The 13,330-nt window shown below is 41.0% G+C and overlaps 1 protein-coding gene across 2 annotated transcripts in view; it reads left to right on the top strand.

The window, feature by feature from the left end:
* The window catches only part of UROC1 (urocanate hydratase 1), a 216,284-nt gene that overhangs the window by 169,673 nt on the left and 33,281 nt on the right, over positions 1 to 13,330 (top strand). Inside the window, exons 17-18 of one of the 2 annotated variants that reach the window (XM_086950924.1) lie at positions 8,558 to 8,657; positions 9,747 to 9,828. The exons of the other annotated variant lie outside the window; for it this stretch is intronic. Coding sequence (XP_086807050.1) covers positions 8,558 to 8,657; positions 9,747 to 9,828 — 182 coding nt within the window. The remainder of the gene's footprint in view (positions 1 to 8,557; positions 8,658 to 9,746; positions 9,829 to 13,330) is intronic. 2 annotated transcript variants of the gene reach the window in all.

Raw genomic sequence — 13,330 nt, 5'->3', positions numbered from 1 at the left:
TGGCATCAACATTATTTGTGTTATGTCTAATGTGGTGCGAGGATCAGGCCTCCAAGCAACCTTGTGTTAGGTTAATTTTAGAGTGTGCAGCTCTCAGTGTGCAGACAGTTGTACCAAGTGTACCAGGCAAAGCTGATAGCATAGAAATAACATATTATTCTCAAATAAACCACCTCACCGCTTCTAGGGTGAAAGCGACAACAACAAGTATGTGTCGTGTGCAAAACTGAAGCCGAAGGAAAAAAGGCTGTTTAAACATGTAATGCACTCATGCTAAATTAACGCAATATATGTAACGAAGTATCCATATGACAGCACTGGTGTGACAGGGCAAACAAGACTTGTGTAGTCTGACTGCTGTAGTTTAAACTTGCAGCCCAGACTGTCAAAATAACCATTTTGACTGCGGAAAAACCTTTGTTTTAAAGGTTAATACGTCACCCCATGCATTTCTTGAAGACCATGAGGTAAGGTGCATGGCAGAAAAAAATGACATGCCAAAATGTAATGTTACCTAATCTCTGAATTGACAATCCCCTAAGAAGGAATTTTCACTGTTGAAGGCTCTGGCTGTTCTTGTAGAAAATTAGCATACAGATTAAAATCTTATTTCTGCTTATCTGGTTTTGGGAGCAGCTAGAAAAATAATTCAAGCACTGTTTAGTGTACTTTAAAATCCCAATTCAATGGTGAAGGTAGATTTTTAATACATATTTAGGAAAAGTAACTGTTAGAAAACTACCTTTTCCCTGCCTGAAGCTCATGGGGGCTAATTTACATTGGCTGGCCAGCCAATCCTTGATCTTAATGAGGCGTGACATCTGCTCCCAGAGGAGTGTTGCCTTTCCCTGGCAGGAAAGCCAGAAAGGGTAGATCCAAGAACTTCGTCAACTTGAAACGCGCCTGGCAATATCTCTGGATAGCTATGTCAAAGAGTGGGATTGGCGATCAATTTATAACCGCCATTCGTAGTCTATATCACAACCCAGAAGCCGTGGTCATGATCGATGGCGGAATGTCGGGCAAGATCGAGGTGACCAGAGGGACTAGAAAGGGCTGCCCGTGTTCTCCCCTACTGTTTGCGATATTTATCGACCCCTTCATCCGCAAACTGGAGAACAATCAGAGCATATTACCTATCAAAACTCGGAATGGAAACACCAAAACTCTGGCATACGCTGATGACATCGCGATTACCACAAGTAATCCCAGTGTAGCTATCAAAATGATGGAAGAAGAAGCTAAGAGCTTTGGAGAAATCTCTGGGTACAAATTAAATCAAGGAAAAACCCAAATAATCATCAATAAAAACACTAATTACACAGATGAAAGAATAGTTGGAAATGCCGTATATCTGGGTGTTAATATCACTTCCAACCTAGACCAATTAGTAAAAATTAATATGGACCCACTTTTGAAACAAACCAAGAAAAATCTCAGTAAACTACATAATTTACACCTCACCCTAATTGGCAGATGTAACGTTATCAAAATGATTTATTTACCAAAATTTCTATACCTTTTCAGAACCGTCTGCCTAAATTTCGAACAGCAAATCTTTAGAGAAAGAGAGCATTTTTTTCTGGATTCATTTGGAGATATAAAAGATCACGCAGAGCCTACAAGTTTATTTTGCTTCCAAGAGATAGAGGAGGCCTCTCTGTCCCTAATCTCAAGATTTATTGGTTGGCTACACTATTGAAGTATTGTAAAACCTTATTGACCCCAAATAGACATCCGATACAAGAAGGCGGGGTTCCAACTCCCCAAGAACTCATCCTAGGCTCGGAGACAGGCGAGCATTTGTGGCGATTAACATATGACAACCACTTTTAAAAAGTCCGTTTTAAAACACTCGCAGGCATTTACAATGCATGGAAAAGATACGTAAACTTCTAGGTATCGGACGGTACTCCTTCTACACTAGCCTCTGTCAAAATAGCAATCTACCAGAAATTATTTCGGATTCCTATATGCAAAGATGGGCTAACTTTGGGATTATCTAATGTGGGGCCTTTTTTTTCGACAACTGGCTTCAAATCGTTCGAAGAATTGAAGTGTGAGTTTGGCCTAGAATATAGCGATTTTTTTTAAATACCTTCAAATTAGAGATTTTCTAATGAAAAAAGGTGGTGGTAATGCAGAGTTTTACAAAATCCAGGCAATTGAGACAGTTACCCGGAACACCACAGTCAAAATAGGGGAAATTTATAACAATCTAGTTTCTTCATTACAGGACGATTTGGATAAACATATCTGCAATTGGCAAAATAAATTGCACATAAGCGAAGGTTCAGTCCAACAGGCATATCAGCTTTCACAAACGATACTAATCTCACCAAAACTACAAGCACAATATTATAAAACTTTTTTTCAACTATATTACACTCCACACAAAATAGCTAAATGGGGCACTGGTAAAGGTACTCCATGTCCAAGATGTGCATTACACGAAGCTGTTATAATTCATATATTTGCTACATGTGACTCACTAAGACTCATTAGACGTGAAATCTCACATTTTCTGTCCGGAATTTGGAACACAAGAATAGAAATCTCAATAGCCGAAATGATACTCTGCATCGATGAAAACCTCAGACCAAAAGAAATACAGGGACTGATCTTTATCTCTATGGCGGTTTTCAGGATATGTTTGGCATCCAGCTGGCTGGATCCGAATCCTCCAAACTTTCATCAATGGCGGTCAAGATTTTTAGCTACATATAACCTAGAAATAGCAATTTATAGGACGAAGGGGGTCAGAAGGAAAAAGAAAGGCCTCGAAATATGGAATCCTCTGATACAATGGATGGAATACACTGAATTGTAAAGTATAACATATAATAAGTGAAAGTAATGTGACTTTAACATGAGTTAATCTTCCGCTGATTTCTGACTAAGTTGTAATGAAATGTATTCCGACCACCCTTCCCTTTTTTTCAAATGTTTTTTTTCTTTTTCTTTTTTTTTTTTTTCTTCTCTCTTTTCTCAACTAGCTGTCAAATGTGGCCGGAGGGGGGGGGGAGGGGGTGGGTACATGGGAAGGGTGGGGCTCTGTCAAAAAATTGCTCAATAAAGAATTGTTTAAAAAAAAAAAATGAAACGCGCCTGCCCTGTCACAAGCAAATGCAATGCAAGACTTGGAGAGGGCAACTTTTGTTCCTCCTTGGCTTCAAACCCAGTGGGAGAGGAAATGTCCCCAGAATTAATTTTGATTTTCTACAGAACAGAGGAGGCGATTGCTCACTTGCTTGGCCACACCTGTGTTGACACACAGGCTCTGCAAAAGGGAAGTAGTGTTCCCCATTTTGTAAATAAGGTGCACTGTAGGATAGTTTACAGTAGGGCATATAGAAAGTGCTGCAAAGGTGGGTAGAGGTGCCCTTGGGAAATGTTACCCCATTGGTTAGGGAGGAGCCTGGAGTCATCCCTTTCTGGACCTCTGGAAGAACAACAGAACTGCACATGCTGTTTGAGACCTGTGAGGAGCCCTGAAGATCCGGAGCTGCACCCTCTTGTACCCTGGTTATAGAAGTGGACTCCAAATGTGAGTTGGCTGACCCCCATGTGTCGCTACAAGGACACAGCAAGATGCAAGAGGCCTTTTTCCCTGGGCATCGACTGGACTCTGCTGGAAAGAGTCTGTGGGACATAAACATTTGTGACTTCCTGATACCGGAGGACCTAGGCCAACCACCTGAGCTGATCCAGCCAAGGTGCAACTTTGAAGGACTGAAGAAACAGGGTTCTCCTGCTTGGAGCTTCTCCACAGAAACAAACCCGTTTCAGTGGATCGTGGGCGAGAAGGAATCCGGCTTTGTGGAATTCATTGTTTGATACAACCTTTTGCCTTGCCCTGCTGGAGGAGTTGCAATTCCATTTCAAAGACCAAGACCCAGAGTATAATCTCTGACCAGGGCTAACCTGCTTGGTGTAGCCGATCACACTCCATCGCAGTAGACATCCAATCATGCCTAGTTTACGGTCAACAGCAACCATAGACTATTATTGGGGCTTTACTTTTTCTTGGTGTTTTTTTTAAACTTAAATCTTCTTAAATTCATTATTCGGTCGTTGCATTAGTGTTGTTTTAGTGTAATTTTGTTAAATTGTTCTCAAGTGGAGTGGGATTTTTCCTATGCTGTGTTTTTTACTTTTTAATTGTTTTGTTACTTTGAGATGCTTTACACATTTTCTTAAAGTTAAGTGTGTCTGCTGTGCGCCATAACACCCAGGGGTTTAGCTACCATTTAAATTACTGAAACCATCGACTGGCCCGAGCAGGCTAGTGTCTTACTTGTGGTGGACGTCCATCCAGCTCAATTAATAATTCACTTTCTTACTTTAACGATGTGTGACAATTAAGATTAAATTGTTTAACATAAAGAGCTCTTCTAGAACATAATATCATCTGGAGGACAGTAAATAATACAATTAATGTGCTCCGTGTACAACACAGTACTAATGGCACAAGTGGCTTGAAAAGGTGATTGTGTGAAAACTGATAGACGATATAACATTCAATATGGAGAGCCCTCAGTCAATCATGATTTATATATATATATATATATCTCTCGCAGAAAAATAATCCGGCAGAAAGACGCACATTCACTGGATGGTGTCATCAGTGATGTCATCAGTGATGTCACTGACCATGTCATGAGTGATGTAATCTGTGACGTTATCAGCAGTGCATTGCAGGCGCGCAAGTAATAGTGAGTCCAACTAACTATAACGTGGGAATTTCAATGGTTTTATGTCAGTAAAATTTCCAGCTAACTAGAACTGATGTGAATCCTATGGTTTTTTCAGTGTATGTGTATATATATATATATATATTACCTACTGGCGATAGCCAGTAGGTATATATAGTTAGGATTTTTTCCCTATGGGATTTCTGAAAATTCTATGTCTAATAACTTTGGCGTTTGTGGACGGAATTGGCTGAAATTTTCAGGAAAATGGCACATTTTGTTTCTGAGCAGCTCCTGGAAATTTGGGGGGGGTTCGTCAAGGGGGGGCCGAGAAAAAAGGGGGGTCCCAAAACGCGTTTTTCCCATGTTAATTTCCATAGGGCGGTTGGACTCACTTTTAGCCCGAACGGCTGAATGGATTTCCACGAAACTTGGCAAAATTGTAGGGACTGTTAGCCCGATGTGCCTTTGCTAGGTCTCAATATATGTGCTTCAGTGAATTTTGAGAAATTAACGTTTAAAACAAGATATATATCTGTAACAGCGCTCCGGGCTGCGCTCCGGTCCGCTTACTTTTCGCGTATCGGAACTTTGCGAAGCGAAGCTGATTGGCTCTCCGGTGTCTGTCAACATTCTAAACAGTCCGGCGCGGCCGCCATCTTGTCTCTCGGTAGGATCGAGAGACAAGAGGAGGCCAAAACAAAGGGGGAAATGAAGGAAAGGGGGCAAGGTAGACCCCTTCTGATCCCCTAGGATTGATGAGGGGATATTATAGAGCCACGCTGGGCCCAAAAAAAAAAAAAAAAAAAATCTGTTTTTTTCGCCGTAGAGACGCGTCTTGGTACCGGGCAGCTAACCGGGCAGCTAACCGGCAGTGTAACGGGAGTCTGAGAAGCTGATTGGCTGTTATCATTGTAAACAGTCTGGAGTGGCCGCCATCTTGTCTCTCTGTGGGATCGAGAGACAAGAGGTGGAAAAAAAAAGGTGTAAATGAATGAAAGGGGTAAGGCAAACCCCTCCTGAACCCCTAGGATTGATGAGGGGGCTATTAAAGTTCCCTGGGGGGTGAAAAAAAAAATTGCGATTTTTCGCGGTAAAGGTGCTTCCTGGTACGTTAACCGGGCAGCTAACCGGCAGCGTAACGGGAGTCCGACATATTGTGTTTTTTGAACGTTTATGATATGTGCACGTGTGGATTTTGCCTAATTAAGGTTAAAAAAAAAATATATATATATTTAAGCGTGTTCTGGCGCGCTTACGTTTTGGGTTTGGTTTGCGCTGCAGAGACGATACGTCACGGTTATGCGATGCATCATGAGGCGTCTCACGGGCTACGTGATACGTCACTTAATAAAGAATATATTTTACAGCTATAGATATTAGCTTTTAAAAAACCAATGAAATTCACAGAAAAAACCATAGGTTATAGACCATATATAGTTAGGAATTTGCATTTACAAAACCTTGAAAATTCACTGAAAAAACCATAGGTTATAGACCATATATAGTTAGGGATTAGCATTTAAAAAACCTTATTTTACTTGCACAAAACCATTGAAATTCCATATATAGTTAGATGCACTAACTATATATCGCGGACCCGCAATCCACTGCTAATGATGTCACATATTACATCATTCATGACATGGTCAGTGACATCACTGATGACATCTCAAATGACATCACTGATGACATCACTGATGACATCTCAAATGACATCACTGATGACATCACTGACATCTCATTTGACATTACTGATTACATCACTGATGATATCATTTATGTGATAATACATCTTCAGACTCTAATATAACCTTAGATACACTCAGTGTAAACAGGCACTCACAGACTGTCACACATCCATGGAGTTACCCACACACCTAGTCAGTCATGCAAAGAATCAATCCCACCTACATTTCCTCAACTATACAGTTATACACACCTTACTTATTCAAACATATACTAACACATATTTACTCTCTTATACAATCCTTGATACAAGTTCAGAATGATTCATACAGCCACTCTCACATTCACTGGCTCTTATGTTCAGTTATTTATATATGTCAACTCTCACATGGAGTGTGTTTTACATATGTACTTACTTTAACATGTAGAACTGAGATATCCATTCACTCACCAATATACTCATGCACACAGTCAACTGTCCATACAGTTGTTTCTACATGCACTTTTGAACCCATACACCTAGGGAATCAACTGCTCACACATCTATGCACAGAGTTATACACCTCCCAGCCACCCACACACATACTCAGTCTCCCATACAAATACTTGGGCAACCATTCAATAACCCATATAGTTAATGATATAGCTACTGATTTAAACATGCAGCAGTTTACAGAAGAAGATAAATAATGATTGCCAAATTAAGACACTTTAATCACTAACCCATGCACTCAGTAAGACACATTTAATCATTCTCTCATACAGTCAGTCATGCACCTACTAAATCCTTCATCCAGACACTTATACATCCACTCATTCTTCAATATGTAAGACATATTTTAACTTTACAGAAACATACAGTCACTGGGTGTTGTCATCAGTGATGTCATCAGTGATGTCATTTGAGATGTCATCAGTGATGTCATCAGTGATGTCACTGACCATGTCATGAATGATGTAATATGTGACATCATTAGCAGTGGATTGCGGGTCCGCGATATATAGTTAGTGCATCTAACTATATATGGAATTTCAATGGTTTTGTGCAAGTAAAATAAGGTTTTTTAAATGCTAATCCCTAACTATATATGGTCTATAACCTATGGTTTTTTCAGTGAATATATATATATATCCATATCCTGTCGGTGGGCAAGTTGCACAGATGTCTTTTTTGCCATTTGGCTGTTGACAGCGTTTCAGCCCTACACAGGTAGCAGGCTGTCACTAAATGAGTAAGAAATAACCCAAACCTGACAAAAAATTTGGTATACAAAGAGATCATGGTCATTTTGGAAATGAATACCTTAATTTCAAACAGAAGTGTATACCTAGTGAGAGAAAGAGGGAGAAATTGAATTACAGATTAAAGCCTGGAAGTGAGTGGGAAAAAAATTGTTTAGAGCCAAATACGGAGTATGAAATTATACATGAAAGTAAAAAGGCTGACAGAATTACTCAACTTTCTGCCTACTCTGGTGGGTCTGCATTAGAATGGTCTGGTTTAGTGCCTTTTATTTATCATCCTCCTTTTGATTTGGCAGAGTAATAAGAGGGCTAGATTGAGCAATAGTCTAGAGTATTACAAAAAGCCTAAAGGTGTTTTCAATGTACTTCTGAATGTCTGTTGTGAGACAAAGAGCAATAGAAATTGGTGACGTAGAAGCTACATTAAAATGTTTAGTCCTGAGTTTACCAATCAGGAAATTTGTAGACCCTTCTTGTCACCTTTGAGGGTATCCAGGCACTGGCAGGGTCCAGTTGATTAGTCGAATAGGCAGGTCTTCAGGGACTTTTGGAAGTCTGGCAGAGATGGGGAGGTCTGTAGATGGAAGGGTGGCTCGTTCCATGTCTCCCCTGCTTGGTAGGAGAAGGCGCGACCTCCGGATCGGCTACGTTGGATGAGGGGGGGGGGGGGTTAGAGAAAGGAACATGGAGCGGAAGTTTCTGGTGGACTAATGGAAGTTCAGGTGGTGGTTCAAGATTGTGTACAACAGAAATATGCACACCAGAGAGACATCCTAAAAAATGACAAATTGATTCCTGTGACCTTCATAAATGCCCACCTTGGAACATAATAAACCATATTTTCATATGCTGGTGAATCAGTTTGCATCCTATATCTGAATAGAGATATGTCCATGTGGCAAATTTAACTGGAGTCCTTTCTTTGGCAGGCTCCGGTGGTGATTAGCAGAGATCATCATGACGTGAGTGGGACCGACAGCCCCTTCAGAGAGACGTCCAACATTTATGATGGATCTGCCTTCTGTGCAGGTCAGCCAAAGCTGTTTGTTCTTCTTATGCGAGGGGTTGGCCGAGGGAGGGCAAGTAAAGCTCATGGAAATCTAGATTTACTTTTCTTGCCCTCTCTATAAAAGCGTAGCGCAGATGGCAGTGGCTGCTTGGCCATCTTGAAACAGTTGGGGCAAAAATACATGCTCTGAATCACACTAAGTGAGCGAGTTCGACCCAGTTTGGAGCATGGAGGTATTCTTTGCTCAAGAAAAATGTTAAATTGGGCGATACAAATCATTTTTACGAATACTTGAAACAGAAATTGGCTCATAGTCACTGCTTTTACAAGGGGGTCCTGAAACAAAACCCAGAACATTTTCAAATTCCTTCAGAATCCGTCACGGAAATGAGTACGGCTGTCCGTATTGCGTCCTCAGTAGGGACAGATATTTGCTACACAGGAGAATCAATGTCTAATCAATGATCCTCCTTGGTGGTCTACCAAGGCCTGAGCTCTTGAGCCTAAAATTGGACTTCGGGTTTCAGGCCTCACCCTCAGTTTCTGTCAAATAGAATGGTGGTCCCAAGCGTCCAGCAACACACCCAGCTGCATGAACACCCTACCTGTAGTGAGCGTCTAGGTCTGGTTGCAAGCAGTACAAGAGCATGTGGCCCATGTGCAGTGTCTCCATCACCGTAAGTACCTGATAACACAGTTGGCAATGGGGCAATTTTTTGCCACGGAAGCTCTTGTGGTGTTTCGGATTAAGGTGTCGAGTCACAGTTTAGAGCCCCTACATAGCTGTTTTCAACCTGTATGGGACAAGTTGCATCTTGCGGATACCTACTTGATCCTTCCACTACAGTTCCGCTCATAAGTGCCGGGAAGGAGAGTGGTAGAATTTCCACTATTCCCATCATGGCTTCCTCATCAGTACCCCACCACTAACTCTCCTGCTTTCACAACACCGCCTATGTCAAGTGTGACTTCCACGTGCATCTAGTGCTTCTCTGTGGTAAACACTAGGTTTCCTATAAATATTTTGGCCTAAGACAGGTTGGATCCTACATTTAAAAAAAACAATATGAAGAATAATTTTCTGCTTTCCCTGTGTGCTTTCTCTCCAGATATGGCGGTGCAGAATTTTGTGGGTGATGCGTTTCGGGGAGCCACGTGGGTCGCTTTACACAATGGTGGCGGTGTGGGCTGGTGAGAACCATTTTTTATGTGTGATCAGTTGAATAATATCTGTTGTTTGTCATTGTTAATTCCCCCTGACCCACTTATCACCGTTTATTGAAATCGGTACTTTGAAAGATGTGACAAAAAAATACAGGTGAAATTAATGTTCAGTAGAAAAGTGCAATCAATCATTGAACAACCGAGCTAGGGGTTTAAAACTGACACCAGAGGGTTTCCAGACTCGACGAAGGATGTTAAAATTGATGCTTTTGTTGTCTGCCCTTTTCGAAGATAACCTCGTACTTCTGTTAATCTTCTTAAAAAAAAAAGCAATTTGTTTAATGAGTATTATATCCTTCATTTAAATAATAGCCACAGTGCCTGCATAGTGGTTAAAGACATTTAAAGCGGACTTAAAAATACAGAAAACCCATTATTATTGAAGCCATACCAGCACTTGTCCAATTATTGAAGGTTGGGCTACTGCTGGATAATAATGCCCTTTCTGGGTGAGTCGAAGATGCCCACTGACACTTGTCATTATGTCCCACTAAACACACCTTAGTGGGTTGGGGTGCGGTTCATGGAGGCCAGACCCTGCTGAATAGCATTTCCAACTAGCAATTTGAATTTTGTTTTCACTGGTGGTTACCTGCAAATTTTCTTTTCTGCAAAGCACAATACGTCTGATAAGAGTCTTCATTGCCTGGCACAGTCGAACCATCTTTAAAAACGTATAGGACCCTGAGTAACAATATTTTGTGGCCCATTGTTAGGAAGATCTTTCAATATAATACTCATTTAAATCTAGTTTATGCGCTGGTAATCTTTAACAGTTTTGAATAATAGGTTACATTTTCATGAACGGAGGCACACAAAACAAAAAAAGGTTTAAACTGCCTAGATTCAGCCAGCCACATTGTACTGATAAAGCTTGAACAAGCACTGATAAATGGTTTTCTTTCCACACTGGGGTCTAGATATTTTTTTCTTTAAAATATTTTTACACGTAATTCAGAACCTACCAGCCTGTTCTTCCGTTATAGGAAAAATGAGTCGGGTAATGTTTTGCAGAACAGTTTATATTAGTTTTATAAAGACATGCATATAGCACCTGAACATCCAGCTAATAATTGAAGGATGTTTGTGATCTCGAAGAAGCTCCTTTATAAACCACGGTCTAGCTGCAAAGGGAAGGAAGTGTGTATGTATAATTGACGTAAAACCAACTTAAAGAGACGAATTGACGACCCATGTTCATCAAACTAGTTTCCATGAGTTTTTAACCAAAAGTAGCCTTCACCAGGTTGATCATACAAGCCTGATGAATGTCGTTCTTATTGCAAATTCCAAAAAACTTAGCTTTATAACAGTGTAATTTCTTCGATTTTCCACTAAATTTGAAGTTTTTCTTTTCTTTTTTTAGAGGGGGTTTCAAACTATTTACCACCCGCCTCTTACACCCTCCTCCATCCTGGTTATTGAACCCTCTACCTAAATCCCGCCCTCCTCTGTGTCTTTTTCTTTTTGTGGTCTGGCTTGACAGCGCATGCGTGACAATCCCCAGCAACGGGGGCTTTGGTACATCCAGAAGTTGGGCGGGAGCCACGAGTTCACAGTTTGATTGGGCAAAAGGTGTATTAGTCCACCAAACAGTAAGTGCTTGCCCTCCACACAGTTGTGATCATTTTGTTTGGTTATCCAGGTGCCTGAGCTTGAACTTTCTGGGGTACGTACACACATCGCATTGTAATGCTATTACAGTGTCTTAGCTAACTAGATAATTTCTGGTGTTTTTCTCTGAAATCAGCACAGATTGGAGGAGGGCAGTCCTTAATCTACATGAATTTTTAGATGTGGCTTAACAGTACAACTGTCACTTGACCTTTTAACCTACACCAATAGTATTCTAAAGTTCTTTGTTTCCACTAAAATACATATCCATTCCCATTTGTTCTACTTGCCATGCCTCACATTGCCAAACAACATTCCTTTAAAGCCAGACCGATTTGCATTGCCAATGCTTGTTTTTAATTTTACAGCTAGCTATACAGTGCTTTCAATGGAAATGTTGAAGTATAAGTACTCACTATTCAGAGTGCCTGCACTTTATTTTGAAAGGGCGAGTACCTACACTCCTCCACACTATATTTATAGGGAGTGTTCCAGCACTTCTCATGGGTAATCGGGTACTCTGAATAGTGAGTACTTATACTTCAACATTTCCATTGAAAGCACTGTATATAGCAGTTTATTATGTGCCTGTTTCCAGGAACCTTCCTACATAACAAAGAAAGTGAAAGGAATAAATTGGGAAACCCCAAGCTACGAACATTTTAGAGACATGGTAAGAAATTCACTTCAATCTATTTTGCTGCAATCAATACGGTCACTCATTCTATCCTGGTCCAGAGACTTTTTGAGATTGGTATCTGTGGGAAAGCTTGGGTTGGCTGAAAGACTTTCTCGATAATAGAACTCACTATGCCCCTTGAGTCATTTGAATCTCACACCATGACTTGGAGGGGGCTCCTCCTCGAGCACTACCCTCTTTAACATCTATGTAGCACCCCTTTTCCAAATTATAAAATCATTTGGCTTTGAAGTCCTCTCATACATGGAAAAACACACAATTGTGGACAAAATCCAGAAAATGCCAAAAGCAGATTTGTTGAATGCTTGAGAACAGTTGCCTCCTGGTGATAGGGAAGGCTCCGTCAGTATGGTCATCGGCATGGTGGCCCCAGACTTTGGGCTGTACCCCCACACCGTGCGAACAAGTGAAGAATCTTGGGGTATGGGTAGACAACAAGTTGTCTTTTGATTACCATACCAGGTGGGTGGCAGGCGGCTGTTTCAGTATCTTAGGGGGTTTATGAAAAACCCTTGACACCCTTCCCATGGCATCTAGGAAGATCATTGTGCATGCCTTGGTGACTTCTCGCATGAATTATGGCAATCTCCTGTATCTGGGTGCAACAGCCAAATGCATACAGAGATTGCAGTGTATCCAGAACGCAGCTACGATACTAGTTCTTATGCTACCGAAGAGATCCTCAGCCAAAAGAGCGCTGGCCTCCCTGCACTGGCTTCCCATCAGGGAGAGAGAGTGAAGTTTAAGGCCATGTGTGTGAGTCATCTGATTTTACAGAAGAAGGGGCCTTCGTATTTGCATGACCTTCTCACTCCCTATGTACCGACCAGACTGCTAAGATCTAGTGAGAAAGGAAAGGTGCACATTCCCAAAATCATGAGATCCAGGATGGGCGGCCGCTCTTTTCGGTATCTGTCGGCCCAGATGTGGAATACTCTTCCTCAGTCTCTGGTTGGAGTGTTCTAAATCCATCTTTCGGAAAGGTTCGAAGACCTACTGGTTTCCTGCAGTTTAATTTGTTTTATTACCAGGTCCTTGTGGATGCTGCTCTTTTTAGCTGTTACCTCAGCACGGGGAAACACTGGTTCAGTGTAACCAGGCGCTTTATAAATGCAACTATTATTATTATTATTATTATTATTATTATTATTAATA

Source organism: Lissotriton vulgaris, unplaced genomic scaffold (genome assembly GCF_964263255.1).
Source record: "Lissotriton vulgaris unplaced genomic scaffold, aLisVul1.2 SCAFFOLD_1244, whole genome shotgun sequence".
Classification (NCBI taxonomy): Eukaryota; Metazoa; Chordata; class Amphibia; order Caudata; family Salamandridae; genus Lissotriton; species Lissotriton vulgaris.
The sequence above is the reverse complement of the archived record's forward strand: the minus strand, read 5'-3'. Positions and strand labels throughout refer to the sequence as shown.